General features: G+C 32.5%; 1 protein-coding gene across 1 annotated transcript; it reads right to left on the reverse strand.

Moving 5' to 3' along the window:
* Positions 1–17,953: 17,953 nt before the first annotated feature.
* Positions 17,954–21,062, reverse strand: LOC149220291 (purple acid phosphatase 22-like). Its single transcript, XM_089382781.1, has 6 exons — positions 20,833–21,062; positions 20,453–20,744; positions 19,192–19,571; positions 18,885–19,073; positions 18,703–18,791; positions 17,954–18,548 (listed from the first exon to the last, which is right to left on the reverse strand). The coding sequence occupies exons 1-6, from the start codon at positions 20,998–21,000 to the stop codon at positions 18,305–18,307; spliced, it is 1,362 nt and encodes a 453-aa protein (XP_089238907.1). The 5' UTR covers positions 21,001–21,062; the 3' UTR covers positions 17,954–18,304.
* Between the last annotated feature and the right edge of the window lie 613 nt (positions 21,063–21,675).

Raw genomic sequence — 21,675 nt, forward strand, 5'->3', positions numbered from 1 at the left:
GTTTACTTCTATATGTTCTTTTGACTTGTACTAAATATGTCTTGCTATTCTATAACATAGCATATATCTTGAAAAAGGAAATCAAACAATTGAAGAAATAGAATGCATAAGCCAATTAGAAAGCGCAAACCAACCACTTGTTTTCCAAAGGTATGCATATGAGAACCACACAAAAATGGTAATCTGTATTTAGAATATCAATGTCTACTATATATGCATTCTATTTTTATTTTTACATATGTATGGTTCTATGGTTTTAATGTTCTTGTTCAGTTTTTACTTCTAGTTTGCACTAAATATATGTTACTATTCTATAACATAGCCTAAATCTTCAGAGACGAAACGAAACAATTGAAGAAATAGAATGCATAACGCAATTAGAAAGGGCAAGCCAACCACTTGTTTTGCAAAGGTATGTCTATGACAACTATACAAATATGCTGATTTGTATTTAGAATAATAATGTTCAGCAAGGCATGTTTATGACAACTATACAAATATGCCAATTTGTATTTACAATGTTAATGTTTAGTATATATCCATTCTATCTTTACATATGTATGGTTCTATGCTTTTAATGTTCCTTGTTAACTGTTTACTTCTATATGCTCTTTGAAATTGAACTAAATATATGTTCCTATTCTATAACATAGCATAAATGCTGAAAAAGGAAAACAAACAACTGAAGAAATAGACCACATAAGTCAATTAGGAAAGGCAAACCAACCACTTGCTTTGAAAAGGTATGTATGACAACTATACAAATATGATATTTTCTATTTAAAATATTAATGTTTACTATATATATCTCCTCTTTTTACATATCTATATTTAAATGTATATATGTCAGATTAGTGTTTACTATATATATCTTCTCTTTTTACATATCTATATTTAAATGTATATAAATTAGAAAATCTTGGACGAGTGAAGAAAGCACTAGTAGTAAGTCCCCCCAAACAATGCAGCAAGAAGACATGTATAGGTTACATATCACAATTTCTTTATTGATTGCTTATCACAAAATACATGTGATAATATCCACACCATATTGAACCATGCGTTTGCTTCTGTTAGTCCAACTCAAACAATCGGAGCCAAACTTCATTCAACAAATGTGCAAAATGATACATCAAAAAGGTATGCATATGAAACACAACACTCTAATCTATTTCTAGTTATTCAGTCTTTAGGAGAAACATAGTATTCTACAAATGTTTATAGCAATTTCTAACTAGGCAATTTTAATAGGCAAAAATAGATACTGCCAATTAAAGTATCAATTGAAGATCTCAATAGTCGTAAAACTGGGCAGCTATTTGTTGGAGACATAATGGTTGTCTATAGTGCATTCCTTGATAAAGCAAACAAATCACGTCAAGTATTGCGAGCTGATTTGACAGATGATAAAGGAATGATGACTATAACGTTGAGTGTACCTGCACATTTGGTGGAGCGACATGAATAGAAAATTTTGCAAGGCAACAGCATCTCAATTACAAACTTCAGGATATTGCCTAAAAGTGTTTATGATCGTGGTGACTGTGACAAAATAATATTGCTTAATGAATCAAGTATCATAGAAACTGTACCTGAAGTTTGCAAAGAATATCACTTCATTCCCAATACGACCATTAGGCAATTTGCAAACAAAAAAGAAATGTACCCAATTGGCACAATCGCTGCTGCCGTTACACTTGCGAAACGAGTTGGATTGCATTACATACTCCATATCAAAGATGGAGATTCTGAAAACAACAATGCAACTGTATGTATTCAGATATTACTTATTCCTAATTGTCAGTAAATAACATGCATCACTTCAATAGATAGTTGTTGTAATTTGTCCATAGTTTTTCTAATTTGTCTTCTGCAATTGCAATCTTTCAATGCATACGAACAATGTAGTTGCATATTACTTTTTGTATTTTTCAATACATAGCAATTTCTATTCTGCAGTTGCAACTCTTTGACACATATGAACAATTTTTCGTTTCAATGGAAAAACAATTACAAAAAGGACACTTTCCGCTCATTCTTTTCAAAAATTTAACAAAAAAGGTAAACACAACAGAAACAATATTCAGAGCATCGAAGTCAACATTCATGACTGAACTGAACACAGATGCACTCAACAATCTCACAAAACTAACTACATCTACCTATGCTGTAAGTATAGCAATAATAATGTTTTTGCTGCATTTGCATTTGGCATGTAATAATGTAAATTAACGTTTGAATGTTTTATAAACAGGTCGAAGGTATTCTGACCACAACAAATCCATATTCAACTCCTTTCGAACCTGTTTGTGGAATTTGTAACTGCCAAGTGAATTCATCCATAGCAATAGCCAATGCAACAATTTTCTGTTCACAATGCAATGATAATTGCCCTTTCCTCTACAAGCATTGTATAAATGCTGTAATAGAATCCATTACAAATAACTTTGTCCAGTGCATTATCAGAGAGCCCTTATTACATGACTTACTTCCTGATTTAAAATCAATGTCATATGAGACATATTTGCAACAGAAAGCTACCACTGTTTACATCTTACGTGACTTCAAAATTCAGAGCAAGTTCACACTCAATGAAGATAGTGAACTATTACATGTCAACTAACAAATGGAAGGTATATCAACATATGCCTTAACATGTTTTCTCTCAAATATGTCCTCTCTTCAATTTACAGTGTTATCATTTTGTTCTAACTAACCGTTTGATATACAGATTACAAAATCCAGGAGCATGGCAGCCTTCAGATCCATAACAAATGCAAAAGTAATATGCACATGTTTCTTCATATTATGCTCTCACGATAATACAAGTATTTGACTTGCAATTTTGAGTCATTTACAAAGATTATGTAACACAACAGTTGATGCAAAAAGGCTACAAAGTCTTTATCCATATGTGTTTGTAATGTTTCTGTTTCTGTTCTCTATCTCAAAAACGGCTACAAAGTCTTTATCCATATGTGTTTGTAATGTTTCTATTTCTGTTCTCTATCTCAAATGGAATGCATTCTGCATCATGCTTCAAGCTTGACAACGAGAGATTGTCTTGTCAGCTTTTGTATGTATATTTTTGTCGCATCTTAAAAACTACCATGTTTGGTTTAAACTATATCATTGAATACAGCAAATGCAACATCAGATCAGCAATAATTTTGTATCTACAGCTGCTGACTGCAAACACCAAAGATTCCATAGATTGATTAAATGACAAATTGTATATTGAATCGGCTAGTCATTTCTGTCTGCTCCTATGTTATGGCTGAATGCTATGTTAGTTTTTGTTTGTTGCATAGTGTAGCTAACGATTCAGGAAACAGGCCTAGAAAGTCTTTATACATGTCTATTTGTATTGTTTCTGTTTCTGTCTTGTATTTGAGATCGAACGCATTCTACAACATGCTTGAAGCTAGACTTTATAAATAGCATCAAACTATATGCACTTTAAAATGAATATATGTTGTTTGAAAATGCAATTATGACATAATGCATTTGGTATTATTACTCCTTCCCTGGGACTATATGCAATCGATCAATTGCTAACCGTTGCTTGATCTGCATGATTTTTCATTATAATAGCATTATAACCTTAAGCCAAATGAAAGTTTTGGGCTCGAAAGGTTTTGTTTTATATTACCTATGTTTCTGTTTACTGTTAGCTCTACAATTTGCTTAAATTTTTTCCATGTTCCTAAACACATCTGATTCAAAGTCAAACGTAGAGTTATATTTTCGAAACAAATGCTACAGGGTAACTGCTTTGCATAAAATCTGGTAACATTACGAGGAAAGAATTTATCCCACAGACCATCTGAATATGCCATATATCTGGAGACTGCTGACATGATTTGCAGTTTACAATCTGAACAATGCTCACATGGTTTCCAATCTACAACGCACAAAGGACACAATGGCTAATATACATTTCTGGTAGCTTCCACTCATTCCATTGGTATTCTTGCTCGGACTCAATGCTGAATTTCAAATGAGTAAGTTTATCTGAACCCATTTCATTTTTTACATCATTTGAAGTCCAAACCTTATTTCAGAAGTTTATGGCTTTGTAGGTTAATGGTTTTGATCTCTCCTTGTGCAATGCCATGTTTAACTAGTTAGCATGAATATGAAATTTGTGTTTGTTGTTGGTGGGGTTCCTGTTCTGCTTGTTTAGCTTGACATTATTTTGAAATTTTGTTGTCTGATTAGCAGCACTGTTGCAATGACTTCTGAAATGAAGCACAGAACAGCTGCCAATATTAGAATATTACCAAGAAAACGCCTTGCTCACTGTGCTTTCGAAACTAATCAGTTGGTTCAGGTATATACAATACTAACTTTGTAATAAATTGTTTTTGCAAATTAAAACAGATCTCGTCAAGATTGGAAAACTGGAACAAGCCATGTTAGAGATCTGTTTTACTCTTATACAGCCATAAGTATTGCAGAAGAAGCCTTAGTTCAGATAACTCCTTAACATGTTTTCTCTCAAATATGTCCTCTGTTCAATTTACAATGTTACCATTTTATTCTAACCAACTGTTTCTTCTACAGATTACAAAATGCAGGAACATGCTGGCCTTGAAATTGTGTTGTTCCCTCCTCACATAAGGCAAGTACAATCTGCAACTATTTGATGGTTCTTTCTGTTTGCAACTATTTCAGGTTTTTTTGCAAATACCATATCCAGACATCTTTGTTTTATTTATGGATCAAGATATTATTAGATGCAAAATTAAGTTGAGATGTTTTAGGTTACACTTCCATGTTATTTCAGTCTTGCATAATTTGACTACTGTTTTGACTCAACTAGTTTATATGCATCAGCAAGTGCAGTTGATGATATCAAGTGCAACTCGTGACAGAGCATGATGATGATGTCACTCGTGAAAGGTACACAACATTTGCAAAATTTTGTCAATTGCTGCTATCATAATGGTTTTGCCGATCACTATTTCTGTACTAATGTCCTTGGCATTGTATATCACCTTTGGCAGTGTGACAGCAGCTGGTCAGCTTATCACAAAAACTACAGTTGAAGTTGTAACATCTGAATGCACAGTTGCAGCCATTCTAGGAAAGTCTGGAAATGATCTTGTTAAAATTCAGCAGTTAAGCTAGTATAAAGAAGCATAAATTTCTGCAAATTCCTTGGCATCCCCTTCAACTGAAATTTTTGAAACATGCAAACTTGGAATGAAGTGTTGTCATTGCTGACAAAATGAGATTGTATTGACAGAATGACAAAATGTTACAGCACAAATCCTATGTTCTTAAATGATCATCTTGTATCTGAACATTCATCTAGTCAAATGTTGTATTAATTATTAGTTGATAAAAATTGGCATTGGCAATTTTTATTTTGCCTCTATGGCTCTTGACTCATTATGCTAATGTTTAATGCATTAATTATTAGTTGATAAAAATTGGCATTGGCAGTTTTTATTTTGTCTCTATGGCTCTTGATTCAGTATGCTAATGTTTAATACATTGGCATTTTTATCTGTTATATATTTGATTTTATGTAGAAAACCAATGTTATAATTCAATTTGAACAAGTTCCATAAATATAAATTACTATCTGCTATATTTAGTTACTTGAAATCATTTATCTAATATTTGGGTTTGTTTGTTTCTAATATTTGATAGCCATGTTGCTCATGCTTTACCATCATTCACCATTTTCTATCTACTATATTTAGTTACTTGAACTCATTTCTTTAATAGTTGGGTTTGTTTATTTTTAATATTTGTTAACTACATTGGGCATGCTTCAGCATCATTCACCATTTTAATGATGATTCACCATTTTGACCATGGATTAGCGACATGGCCATGCATTAGCATCACAACCATGTTAATTATGATAAACACTTTTTACTATTATTAATCATGATAAACATGCCAATTATAATTAAATTTCAATATCTCTGATCCAATATAAAAATATTGTTATTATTTATTTTTATTTAATTATAATATCACACTCTATCTTTAATGTTTAAATAAATAATGCATTTTATAATTTAAATTAGCCATATAATATTAAATACTGCTTATCCATTCATATTTAATTATAACTATTAAACTATTTATAGTTTTAACTAACTATAAATTTCCTATAATATTTTTATTATTCAGTATTCATAATGCAAAGATTACACTTCCAATCACAAAGAAATAAAATTCCTTGAATAAAAAGATTCCCACATTGAAATGAACTTTTATCTATTTTTTAAAACACTATTAATTGAATATGACTTTCATAATTTATAACATGTAATATCATTTCTCCCAGTTGTGTTAACCTGCAATAATTAGCTTATGCCAAGGTAAGCCTTTCTTGTCACCACGTATAAAGTTTAATAACATAATAACTTTTAAAAAATCAAGCTGCCAAAACATTATTTCTAACTAAAAAATAGAGTAATTTGAAGTGGTATAGTCAATCTCCATTCTTTTATTATTTTCAATTATCCCAATTTTCGTCATTCTATATGTCATCATACCTCCTATGCTTATGCTATGCCAAATAAATGAATTATATTAAACTATACCCCCTTATTAAGATAATCACAAAATAGAAAAACAACTATGTTTAATGGCATCTGTTTATCTGTGATGTAAGTCCTTTCATTATACTTCGAAAAAATTTCAATAAAAAACTAACTTACTTAAATGGAACACAGATATTGCAGAAAGCAAGAGTACACAACACCAAAAGATAATGAATTTTTTCTTGCAGATCATGATCAATTTACATTTCAACTCGTAGAGTTTGAATGTTTTTTTAATTTTAATCTGTTTATTTTAGTTTTTAATTTATAAAATAAACTTATCAAAATTACTTTGCTATTGTACTTAGATCCTATATTTACTAACCCAAAACTATAAAAAAAAACCAAAAGTCATGTCCTTTTGCATCACAACAAATTATTAATTAAATGCAACAAATTACTAATTAGAAATTAGATACAGGGTTTATTTTCTTTGCTAATTAGTAATTGGAGAAATTTAAAATTCACACTAAAGTTATGATAAACAATATTTTTAAATAAATATATCTTTTGTTCTTTTGACCATGGAATAATTCCCCAATCATTGACATTAACCTGAATGGTATCACTTATGTCCAAACATGTTACTAGATATCTAATCTTTCAATCATGGGTCCAAGACTCCATAATTTTTAAATGCTTAAGTTCTTCTTTGACTTCCGACAATCGTTTATCTAAATATTGAACACTCTCCACCACGGATTTAATTAACAAATTTATATTCATAATAATGTTTATTTGCTCATTATCATTTTATGAATATTTCCATAATATTCAAATGTAAAAAAATAACAAAATTCTATCTTTTGTGCACCATGAATTCATTATTATGCATTTAAATATATTTTATACCCCATGCTTATTAAAATACATAACTTACTTTAACACTCTTTAATTCTTCATACATTATAATGCATTATTATTACCTTTTATAGTTTTTTCCCGTCAAAGTTTCCATGATTCACTCTTAAATTTTATTACATTTTAATTATTAATCTAAACATTTTCTAAATCATGACACATTGGAATATTACATCTAAAACTAATCTTACATTTATCACAATTCTTACTTAACAAACGCAAAGTTCATTATATTTCACTCTTTGCATAAAGTCAAAAAGTCCATACAACAATTCGCTATTCAATTCACTAAATCTTAATACAAGTAAACATGCCTAAACCACACTAGTAATGCAAACCAGCTCTGATGATAATGCAAATTAAACACAAATTAAATCTCAACCGGCAGGGACTAGCGCCACAACAGTGGCTCCTTGTTATTTTAGTGAAGTCAAAGTTAGGTTTTACGGTTTTCGTTATTCAAATATATATATATATATATATATATATATATATATATATATATATATATATATATATATATATATATATATATATATATATATATATATATATATTATATATATATAATAATAATGTGTAATTTTTTATTGTTTAAATTATATTTTTAAATGATATATATTTTTATTTATACGTAAATTTAATTTATATTAAAATATTTTTTTTTAACATTTTTTTTACATATAAATATATATGAAGTTGATATTCATATAAATTGGTTAACATAGATCTTCAAATAATTTATTTAAATAATATATTAAAATACTTTTGAAAAGTATAAAGTTCAAACACCTTATCAAATATTTTTTTTTACTTCTAATTATTTTACACTAAATTATATTTCCTTTACATGAAATTATATTAAGTCATATGGACAACTATTTAAATACGCATAGATTTTTCTTTTTTATTATGGTCGAGATTGCTTTTCGAGAATATTTTATTTTTATTTTAAGAAAACACATATTAACTCCAAGTTGAGCATAAACATACTTATACATTGCCTTCACACTCGCTGTAGAATCAGCTTCTAGGCTCAACCATCATAGATCCATATTAAGCACGAATATAAAATGAGTGAGCCTAGAGAGATCAATTTTCTTAAGTGCAGACATATTTTACAGTGAAAAAACAATATGTAATTTTTCATTGTTTAAATTGTATTCTTAAATCATATACATTTTTAACTATAAGTAAATATTAATTCATATTAAAATATTTTATTCATAACTTACTTTTGATACTTTATTATATATAACATTAAAATATTTTATTTTAACATTCTTTTCTATATAGATATATATGAAGTTGATATTCATATAAGTTGGTTAACATAGATAGCCCCAAGGGTTAGCTCAGTTGGTCAAAATCAGTGCCTCGACGATCGGGAGGTCACAGGGTCCATTCTCCCCGAAGCTCTTGGGGTTAGGGCCGCAGGGCTAGATTCCCTTAGGGGCTTCCAGGTCGATCAACCCAAATTTTTCCATATTCTTTTGAAAAAGAATCATAAATGAAGATAGTGATATTTTTTGAAATTTTTTGAAAATTTTTCATTGTGTTTATTTTATGATATTGATTTTTTATTCAACCTCTTTAAAATAGTTCAAAAAAAATTCAAGAATTATGTTGAAAAGAAATTAGATGAAGAATATCATATAAATTCGAAAATGTCAAAATCATATGCCATTGGATAGAGGATTTCTCATGAATCCATCATTGTAAACTTCACCACCTAGGGACACATTTAGCCTAAGTTTGTTAGGGTACAAAAGGGTGTTGTAGGAAATTTTGTAGAAGGGGTGCTAAAATTGTGGATTTTAGGACCTAAGAGGCTCGATCGAGTGCTTGATTTCGAAATTCAAATAGCTCGATCGAGGGTTTAAGAAACCCTTGATCGAGCCCTTAACGCGTTTAAATAAATGTTTGATCTAGATTTAAAGCTTGATTTAGCTTGAAGGCTAGATCTAGCTTTGAGGCTCGATCAATCTCAGAGCTCAATCAAGGTTTAAGGCCCGATCAAGCCAATTTTTTTAATTCCATGCCTAGGTTGTATTGGCCGGAAATTTTAGAAACATGGCTCGATCGAGCCAATGGCTCGATCGAGCTCCTGACTAACCTCGGGTTACATTATTTAAGCCCTCAAACAGCTCAATCGAGTGCTTAAAAAAGGCTCGATCGGGCCATCATTTTCCAGCCCAAACATGCCATATCTCACTGAAAAGTGCAACCCAGTTCCATTCTTTCACCCATATTGTTACGCCTACACTCATGACCACAAGATTGTTTGGAACCATACATTTTAGAGGGAATAGCAAATGTCTTTACTTCCTTCATCATGCTCTCTGAAGCCACCCTAATAGGTCATTATACGTTGTATGCCAAATTATGTGTATATTTGGACCAAACTAAAGCTGTGATAACAAGCATCAACATTATCTATCGTGATGAGGTATAGGAGAAAGCCATAGACTTTGAGAACATTCCATTCCACTATAAAAAATATCATGAATATGGATAATTATTCCAAGAACTCCCCCAAAATCAAATACTAAAGACAACCTAGGCAAAGAAATAGGTAGAAGTGGAAGCATTCACAAAAGTTACCATCAAGAAGAAGGCAATAAGAAAAGGATCTGTGGATCATTCCATATCGAAGGAGTAAAATACAATAGAAATTTGGTCCTTCAAATGAAAGATGAAATGTACTAATACTAGGAGCGAAACCAAGCAAAAATTGGGATAAAACGGTTTGGTCCAAAAAATTCCCAAGAACAAGAACAAGGAAAGTAGTAGAACCAAAACATAAGAGCATCATGGAAGATGTGGAAATAATTCAAGAAGAGTGGGAAGAATCATAAAATGAATAATTATAAGATCCATAACTTAAGAACATGTATCTCCAAAAAATAGTGCAAGAGTGGAAAACAAAAGACCTAGTAAATATACTAGAAGAACAAGTGTAGCTGATAGAAAGAGTCTACTTCAATAATCAAAGGAAGGAAATCAAACAACCTTCAAGTAATAGCTCAAATCAAATACATTCTTCTTCTTTAGGAGTTAAGAGTAACATAAACAAAGACCATCCAAAGGGAGTACAAGATGGGAAAGAAAAGGTAGAAAATGTAATAGGAAGTTAATACTAGAAATGGGGGATTGTCTCGTAAAATAGGAAAGGGTTAAACCAATGAAGAAGAAATTTCCACCATCCCAATCACAACCTCCATGAAAATCACATCATGGAACATAAGGGGTCTCAATGGAAAACCCAAAGAGAGACTCCTAAAAAACAAAATATAAAATGAAAATCCTAATATTGCCATGCTACAAGAATCCATTTTTTTTTAATACTCTGCAAAACATATCTATAAATATCTAGGAAAACTTCCAAACCATAGCCAATGATTCCATAAGAGCCTCTAAAGGGATGGCCATGTTGTGGAATCCCTGTCCAACCAACATACTATTACATCCCAATTCTAACCCCTGGGATCGACCAAAATTGGTTTAATAAACAATTTCTATGGCCCCACTCCACTTAGAGACAGAAACTTCTTCATAGATAGCCTTCAAATATAGAAAATATTGTCAAATACCAACATTGGATTATTGGATGATATTTCAACCTACTTAAACATCTTCAAGAGAAAAAGGGTGGTACCAAAAATATGAAGAATCCCAACATTTACATGGAATTATTGTTTCCGCAAAACTTGTAGAACTTGAAACTAGCAATGTTACCTTCACCTGGAATAATAGAAGGGAGGAAATTCTTAGATATCCTCAAGATTGTTGAAAAGTGTAACTAGGTTTGATATTCATAATGATGTGTCACTATTTTTTTATGTATAATGAAAAGAAGAAAATAAATTATTTTGTAATTCTTGTCTCATGGGTTTCATCAGCAAGGAATTTTATTTTTAGTTAAGGCTCCCATTGTGAGCTCTTAGGATTGGTCATTAAGTAAATTGAGCTAATGTCATGTATAAAAGACCCTTCCTAGGCATGTTACATATGTATTTGAGTAATTTAGAGAGTCAAAAGATCCTCCATGACCAAGCTCAAGAACCTCCAACAAGTCGGCCTTAAATGGACCAATGAAGCTAACACCAAATTACATGTCGTCCTAGAACTTTCTCAAGCCGACTTATATTGATGGATGAAACACTATAAATAGAGTAGCCTGGCCTCCATTTGAGAACAATATTTTTTTTCAAGAAATAATAAGAGAAAAAATGTGTGAGGATCTTAAGTAAGTGTCTCATAACCAAGCGAAGAAAGGAAGATCATCACTGAAGTGTTTTTCAGATCTCTTTTCAGACTAGTACACTCCACACATGCAAAGATCCAAGGTTTTTTATTGCAGGAAGGACAGAGATACCACAGTGATAGTGAGAGGGAAAGTTTGGGTGAAAAACAAATTGATTCCCACGTCGAGTTGAAGGAGAGAAGGTCTCCATCTAGAGTGAAGTGAATCAAGGTGTTTCTCTCTCTCATATACCTCAGCTCGGGTTTGTGAATTAGGGACGAAAGTTGCAGATTTTTTCCAAGGGACTGAAATTCTGAAGGATGGCCGAGAAGGAGGAAGAAGCAAGGAGTTTGAATATCATTGACTCATGGAAGAACAAACTCACTAAGGAAACCTTGTGACTTGGTCTTGGAGAGGTGAAATAGGTCACGGGTCTTGGTCTTGGTATTTGTCAATTGAAGTCTCTATAAGAAAAAGAATTTGTTTGGGTTTTCCTCTCAAGTTGAAGAGGTTTTGGCCCTAGTTGATTGAATACATTTTGTGTCTCTTGTCTCTTTATTGTTTATTCATTGATAGATTTTTGATGAATAAGAACAAAATAATAATCTAATTAAAGATAATATCCTAATCTAAAGAAGTAAAAAGCACTCACAAGTAGTTACCATTATAGATAAATCACCTAATCTTGATGCCCTAGATTTCTCAACATGGTATCAGAGCTATGTAGACAAAGTCAAGGAAGGGAATCTTATCAAGGGACTCTCAAGGATCAAATCTTGAGAAATACATCAAATAAAATCTAAGAAGATCATTCTGGAGTCGAGATCTACAAAGAAGTGTCAAAACCCTAGAGCAAAGAACAAGTATACACCAACAGAAGTCTTGGGATCCTCAAATCATCAAATGGACCTTAGCATCGTATAAAATCATTCAAGAAGTCATCATTGATCATAATCAACAAGGACATCACCATCAAAGGCTCTAAAGTGATCTCCCTCTTTGTAGGGTCAACGATCATTCTTGAAGAGAACTATCTTCATCAAGGAGAAGTTCTTTATTAAATATATCATCATCAAAATTCAAGGAGGAAAAATTTGGAAGAAGCATCTCCAAAAGTAATTATATTTATGTTTGAATATGCCAAAATATCTTTTTTCAAGGAAAGAAGCAAATTGGTTGGGGCTTCAAACTATCTTACATGGAAGAAGACAAAAAATCTGAATCTCATTGAAAATGAGGTGATGGATAATGTCAAAATCTCTATCACCAAGCCATCGAAGGAAGATTCTCAAGCACTTGCAAATTTTATGAAATGCGAACTGACGGATCAAAGGATTCTCATAGAATCCATTAAGGATCCCATCATTCCATATGTATCTAAACTCGACACCTCAAAATAAATATATGAAAAATTGGTAGAGTTGTTTTCTGTAAGCATTGTAGGAGAAGTTATCTCTCTAAGGAAAGAACTCTACAAGATAAGGATATTAAAAGAAGAAGGAATAGCCTCGTACTTTATGAGGATATCTGAAATAAGGGATCAAATTCAAGATCTAGGAGAAATAATGTCTGACAAGGACATGACCACTGTAGTACTAAATGCACTACCAGAGGAATGGGGTAACTTTACTTTAAGAATTTATGGGAAGAAAGAAGCTACTACATTCCAAGATCTATGGTCTCTATGAAAAATTGAAGAAACCATACTGAAGGAAAAAATTGTTGTAGGATGATGCTATAGAAAAGAGAAGAACAAAGTCTCAGAAATTTAGTCCTCAGAAAAAGGAGAAGAACCTAGCTAAGGTTCAATGCTATGGAAGTCAAGAATATGGGTATTACAAAAGAGATTGTCTGAAGCTCAAGAAGGACAATAAAAAAATAGGTATAGAAGAAACCCATATCATCGAAGAAGCAGAGGAAGTTAAAATGAAGAAGTCCAAGAAAGAGGAAGTGAGAGAACTATACTATGATTAAGATAATATTCCTAACCTATTTATTTTCAAGTTCTTGTTTTCAAGTTTTTCTATTGTAAGACATGGCTATCATTATTAACTAAGGAAAATGATAGGATGCATCATGGCATAATAGAAGCATTCAAAGAAAGATCTCATGATCATAGAGAAAAAAAAACTAAAATAGAAGTCTATGGCAATCACCTATGGAAGGATATAACTCTTGATAACCTCATTAGAAACATAAGTGACACTTATGGGAAAAAGAAAAATGTCATCTAGTACAAAGCTCATCATACATCAGACAAAAGAAAACATTTGTTGGATGAAGATACTCAAGATCTCTATTGGAATCTTCATCAGAAGGTTCACCAATCAAAATGAATCAAGTGTTTCATCAAGAATTCAAACTTGTGGGAATTCATGGGATGATGGTATGATTAAAAATTAGGTAAAGAAGATTAGGGCATTTAACTTTGAAGTTCTTTCAATCAAGGAAGTTGTTGAAGGAAGTCTGGATGACCTAAAGGAAAATGAGGTATGTATTCTCATATTCAATATTATAGATTCATGTCATATGGTTGCAGGTAACATGGATAGATGCTCTATCTCAAGAGCATAATCGAATGAAAGGATCTCCTCCTTTGGAAGGATGTAGGAAGGCATGGGTCACACATTGTCTAGATGAAATCAACATAATATATCCTCATATGAAATATGAGGTGGTTGACAAAATTGGAGGAACTATGACTCAAAATTCCTAGAAGGAAATGTGTGAAGAAAGAAAGGAAGAAATCATGAAATATGCAACTATGGAAAAGGAAATCAACATCCGAGGATTGAGAAATTTGACTAGGATATCTCCATGTGAGATATGAAGGCTCCGATGAAGTATGAAAAAGAAAGAGACCCTTGACAATATATATCTTTTGGATATGTGTCAATATGTATGCAGGACGCTGATGTGAACTAGAAGATGTCATGGGGAAAGACCATCCAAAAGGTAATTTTTTATTTAATGTTCATTCCTTATTTGTGAATGATATCTAGATGGGCTTACATAGGGATGCCAAGGAAAGATCTATGGATATCTTCCACCACTGATGTCCATGTAGTAGGATAAAATATCCTTAAGGAAACATGGCATGAAGAAGGCAACATGGCATGAAGGAAGACCAAATACGAACTGATGGATCACTTTCCAATGAAAGGAATAATGACATGATTGACTCATGGATGAAAGTGATGGATGGTTTGTGCCCTAAGAAGAAGTCCCAAAAGAATGAAGACTCATGAATAAAGAAAAGAAGTTAATGACATCGTGAGGAGGAGTTCTTTAAGCAACTGGTTGTCCCATCATCTCCACCTAAAGAGCTATTGTAGGTCCCTAATTAAGAGGGAGCCTGGAAACAAGTTTCTAACTTGGTAGAAACTTGGGAGCAAATTACTAATCCAAGAGGGATCTTAGGCACATTCCTCCCATAGGAATGAGTACATTCCTTTATTGGAATACTTATATCCTGCCTAATTAAGAGGGAGAGATAGACATGTCATTCTTGTCTTCACTTGGGAAGACATAATGTAGGATTGGGTAAATATCAGGTATTTGATACTCTTTGAGGATGAGTTAGGGCATCCAAGATAAGAGTAGTCATAGAGGACCGATATTATTTGAGGACTGAAAGTCCAAGATAAGAATAGTCTTGGTGGGACATACTCTAAGAGAACCTGAGTGGTGTCTGTTCTGAGAGACACAATGATGAAGGTTTCTATACATCATTGATCTCGCGGGCATTGAGCTCTGATCTTGTGGAGATATAGAGCTGCTATGCAAGGAATTTCTTTGTGACAATGATGGTTGAGATGATGCTATACAGATGGGTTACCAATCTGACTCTTCTTATGAGAATTCTTCATATTGAGAATGACCAAGTACCTTGTATGAATTACAAATATCTCCCTTGTCATGAGGGATTGTTGAAAAGTGTAACTAGGTTTAGTATTCATATTGACATGTGTAAATATGATTTTATGTAATTAATGAAAAGAAGAAAATAAAATTATTTTGTAATGCTTGTCTCATGGGTTTCATGAGTAAGGAATTTTATTTTTAGTTAAGTCTCCCATTGTGAGCTCTTAGGATTGGTCATAAAGTCAATTGAGTTGATGTCATGTATGAAAGACCCTTCTTGGGAATGTTACATATGTATGTGAGTCATTGAAAGAGTCAAAAGACCCTCCAATACCAAGCTCAAGAACCTCCAACAAGTCGGCCTTAAATGGAGTAATGAAGCTAACACCAAATGACAGGTCGGCCTAGGACTTTCTTAAGTCAGCTTATATTGATGGATGAAACACTATAAATAGAGCAGCTCGACCTTCATTTGAGGACAAGATTTTCGGTCAAGCAAGAAGAAGAGAGCATAAGTGTGAGGATCTCAAGTAATTGTCTCATCACCAAGCAAAGTAAGGAAGATCAACACTGAAGTGTTTTTCTGATCTATTTTCAGGCTAGTGCGAAGATCCAAGTTTGTCTACTGCAGGAAGGATTCATATACCATAGTCATATTGAGATGGCATTTTTGGGAGAAAAACAATGTGATTCTCAAGCTGAGTTGAAGGAAAGAATGTATCCATCTAGAGCGAAGGGAATCAGGGTGTTTCTCTCCCTCATATACCTCATCTAGGGTTTAGGAATTAGGGTTGAAACTTGCAGATATGCTCCAAGGGACCAAAATTCAGAAGGATAGATGAGAAGGAGGAAGAAGCAAGGAGTTTGACTATCATTGACTCAAGGAAGAAGAAACTCATCAAGAAAACCTTGTGACTTGGTCTTGGAGAGGTGAAATAGGTCAAGGTTTTTTTCTTGGTATTCGTCAATTGGAATCTCTATAAGAAGAAGAATTTGTCTGGGTTTTCCTCTCAAGTTGAAGAGGTTTTGGTGCTGGTTGATCGCCTACATTTTTTGTCTCTTGTCTCTTTATTGTTTATGCAGTGATAGTTGTTTGATGAAGAAGAACACAACAATAATCTAAGTAAAGAAAAGATCCTAATCTATTGAAGTAAAAAGCATTCACAAGAAATTATCATTATAGAGAAATCACCTAATCTTGATGCCCTAGATTTCTCAACAAGGATTGGATTGATACTTGATCTTAGAAATCCTTCTCTTATCTGGACTAAGCCTCCATGTCACTATTCTACCCTGCCATTGCTCAAACCATTGGACCATACAGTTGTTTATAGATTGATAGAACTCTAGAAACCAAACCATTTCACTTTGAAGCATTTTGGATAAGAAACCATTCCTTTAAGAGCAATATTGAAAAATGGTGGAGAGAGGATGATACGAAGACAAATCTATGTATTAAAATTTCAAGATAAGTCAAAAGCTATAAAACAAAATATTAAACCCTCAAACATACAGGAATTTGGCAATATATAGGAAACAAAAGGTAACTAGAACAAGGAATCATGGAAAAAAAGAAGAACCAAGGTTTAATATTAAAGGAAAAAAAACATTAAAAGAAAAAAAATACAGAAATGTAGCTAGCAGAAAGGCTATAAGAAAAAAAATCCTATACAAATAAAATAAAATTCCAAAGGAAGGAGAGAGAGAAAAAAATCAGCACTTCTATGATACAACACAAGAATAACACACAAAAAAATAGAAACATGATCATTAACCTAAAAAATAGTCAAAGTAAGAAATTTGGGGTCACCAACATATAAATCAATAACTCAATCACTACATTCAAAGTTTGCTTACTCACCCCATGGGAGGTAGTAGTGAGGCCATAAAGAAAATTTTATTACTCATTGAGCTGAGAGGCTCATTCTACAACCCAATATGATGTGTAATGTTGTCTACCCATCATCAAAGTTGAAATTTTACTCTTATGTGGGCCAAAATAAAAAGTTTTAAAAAATAAAAATTAAAAAATTAAATAACTATACAAAACATTTAAATAATATCCATTTATAGAGAAATTGTTTGTGAAGAAATTTGATCCCTCTAAACTCATGTTAGATCCGTATTTAAGATGGATATTATTCTTATCCGAAAACAAAACACGATAATGATGAAAAAAATAAAACTTCGAAGAAATAGAAACGATAATATTTATAAAACTTTGAGGAAATAGAAACGATAATTATAAATATGTAAACAATAAAATTATAAATATTATTGTAAACATTTTACTTACAGCCTTACGGAATAAATGTTTAAATATTATTATCATTATTTTCCTTTCACTTAAATACAAATCTATATATACATTACTTTAATATAAAATTTAGAACTTAAAAAATAACCTTTCATATAATTTTATTTGCATTTAATATGAACAACAATCAATCATAATTCTAAAAACTCCAGTGGCCAATATCATCAATCTATGACTAATAAATACAATATTAAATTTGACCCCCCTCAGTTCTTTTTGATATGCACTCCTTTATCTCCACATTTCAAACCACGTAATCGTGAAGTTGTACATATATCTGCAACCTATGGATAAACCATAGCTACTGACATATTAAGTAAATCTATTTCCCATCCAGCCAAGGGAAATGAGTTATGTATTGTCTTCTAGTCGTTTCAATTCGTTTCTTGTTATGAGATTCCCGCGCTCATGGTTAAGAAAATCGTCCCACATTTACTGACAGGTTCCCTATAGTTCATCACTGTATCGTCCACTGACTGAATCATACGAAGTGGGATTTTCCTGTAATTTGTGACATGAGTTTGCTGAAGTGCTGAGACTGGTCACCCAAACTTCATCAGATACCACTGACTCATCGTCCTGATTACGATGCCAAGTCCAATGTGTGTGTGTTGCATTGTATACTGCAAGTTCACCGTGTCCAAAGCTCGCTTCTCGGAAGAGAGACAATTCAGATTGTGGCTCGTTGAACCTGTTAATTAATCATTACCCAATTCAACAGCCACGCAATAACTCAAGTCTATATGAAGCAAACCGTCACCGTCATCATCATGGCCATTTTCAATGATAAATGAAAACGAAATATGAGTAACTTATAAGTTGAGACTGGTGGTTACAGGACATACATTAAAGCAAGCCCTTCGCGGTTGCCTCCATCTCCAATGGTAATGTAAATAGGTCCACATGAATCAGGTTTGTTGTTATACACACGAGTCTTAAAGATTAAGACATTACAGGGAAAATCAGAAAAGAAAAATATTTGTATTCAAGGAGATACATTTAAGATAAATATTAATGAAATACTTACAAAGCGTTCATAGGAATGCACATGACCCGCAAAAACGATATCCACATTAGCAGAGTAAAGCAAAGGCTCCATGGTTTTTCTCATTTTCTCCCCTTCACCTTGGTGAGCAGTATTTGTATTATACCATGGTGCATGTAACAACACAAAAAGCCAGGGCGTTTTCACTCTATTTACCCTTCCAAGGTCACCCTACTTTCAGCAATTTAATTTTAATTCATAGTCAGTACTTGATTTCATTCTTCTAACATACCCTCTAATTTTGCTTAGAACTATCAGTCCAATAATTAGTTATTATAACTAACGTTACCTTCAGCCATCTGTACTGGTTCGAATCCTCCCCATAATCTGCGTAGGAACCCAGCATGACAACGTGCACTCCTGCAACTTCAAAAGAGTAATACAAGTTTGATGTGGAATTGCATTCTTTATATGGCATTTGCCACCTGGCATTATAAGATCTAAATGCATGATCCATCAAGATGAGAATTGTTTCAGTTTCATGGTTTCCTTCTGTGACCATCCAGGGCCTGCTGCTTGCCAGAGGTTCCACCAATCTCCCAAACGAATCCCACAAAGGCTGGTTGTTATCAGCATAGGAGAGGTCACCAGGCATCAGGAACACATCATGATAACTACCTTGAATGTGTTTTAAAGTTGATTTTGTCCATCCAGTTTGTCCCAGATCACCTGGTAAGATAGAATCAATATAACTAATGAACTCTACCTACAAAATAATTAAATAATTATACGAGAAAAAAAGTTTTATTATATATATATATGATTGAATATTTGTTGAAATAAAAGGACATCAGAACTGTGAGCCTAAATGATTTCAGCAGTTCTCCTAACTGATCTGCCAAAGAATAAGTAAAAACATTTTATTCTATTTTATAAAAAGAAAAGAAGAAAATGATAATATCTATGCACCGTAAGATTACTACTTACAAAAACATAGCATAAACCAGAAAATTAATCAATTCGATCGATAAATTTTGCTATGATTATTTTAAATTTCTTTTTCTAAAAATTAAAATTGAGAAAAACTACTACCAACAGCAAGCCAGCTTGTTACTTGACAGAGCCTATACTTTCTTTTAAAATTTCATACAAAGCCCATTTAAAAAAATTAGATCAATCCCATGTGCAATGCTTCTCAATCCTCAGTGTTAGTGTTTAAAGATTCAGTAATTTTGTGTTGAATTTATTTAGATTGCATATTTTTAAAATATTCAAGAATTCAAGAACTTTCCTGTTGTCTGTTGGATTTCTACATATTCCTGAAATCTTCAATTTATATAAAAATGATCAATTTTCTCACGCACTTTGTCTATATTGCATCTAAATATTCCTGAAATCTTCAATAGCTACATAAAAATAACCATACTTCTGACTCTGTCGATATTGCTTCTAAATGCAAGTCCCAATGTTTCTCACCCCGGTATAGGTGGCCGATTTAATTTTGAAATTTTGATTTGGAAAGTACAAAGATGAAGAAAGTAAAACCATACAAGAAAAAGCCTACACAGTCCTGTCTGAGAAATATTTATAATTCTGACTGTTACACATACCTGCCACTGAAAAGAATATGGGTATTTGTGACGGTGGTGTCTTCAAAGTATACTCCGGACCATGCCCTCCACATCGGTAATAATACACAGTATTAGCTTCAAGTGGTCCAGTCACAACGTTATGAATGTAGCCTGATCTGTAAAACAGATAGGTGTAGGAAGAAGCGATCTCCCCAAATACAGAAGAAGTGTACTCTCCCGGAGATTTTCCATACTCAACCATGGAGGGTACATCTTCCTTTGTAATCCACGTTACCCCCATACGATCACCTCCTACCAGAGAAATGTGGACCTGCCATTGCAATTCATACAAATCCTTATCAAATTAGATATGGTAAGTGGAATACTCAAATACAGAAGGACAATAAAAGTTTTTGCACCTGTTCGGGATCCATGTCTGTGGCTGTTGTGCAAGGAGTAATTGAGATTGGGCGAGCAGGGGGCCGAACATAATCCCCGGCCTCTGAGTAAACTGCCACAGAAAGCATGTAGAGCAAAATAAGGAATCCCATATTTGGCATGTCAGGTTTTGTTGAAAACATAGCCATAAAAGCTTCAATCCATTTTTAAATAGGAGCTGAGGCATTAAAAAATGGTGTCCAGAGACGAATTAAAAGGGTTTGCGGTTGTCCACACGTTTTGTGTATCTCGGGGGATTTAAGTGTGTTCTGTGCGCATTGGATTCCAGGGATATCCGCATCTGTCTCATGTAATTATAATCGTCTGTGCAGAGTTATATACCAAGTATATACCACGAAGAATTTTATTCCTATACCTCGACATAATTAATTATATAGGTTTCCTCGATACCATCGAGTCCTCATGCGGAACTTTGATATATATATTAATGTTTTATTTTGTTGTGTGGTAGACTTTATCTATGTGGAGACAGAATTACAAAAATTAACCATGGAAAGAGGCTAAATTTGTGCAAAGCAATGCATGAGTGGTATTTGAATTCTTTGTACCTTTCGTTTAGATTAACACAACGATTAAAAAACAGTATTTCTATCTATTGCAATTTTAATAATAATTTTTTTATTTGCAATTGAGATCGATTAATTTGAATACAGTATTTCTATGTATTACAATTTTAATAATAATTTATTTATTGGCATTTGACATTGATTAATTTAATAGTAATTAATTAATTAATTAATTTTTATTTTTTGTTGAGAAAATGAAAATCTAGAGTGAAAGAATAATCATTTATAAATTATATT

Source organism: Pinus tabuliformis, chromosome Q (assembly GCF_031772625.1).
Source record: "Pinus tabuliformis cultivar Carrire ecotype Pingquan chromosome Q, CPIR1, whole genome shotgun sequence".
In the NCBI taxonomy this organism is placed as follows: domain Eukaryota; kingdom Viridiplantae; phylum Streptophyta; class Pinopsida; order Pinales; family Pinaceae; genus Pinus; species Pinus tabuliformis.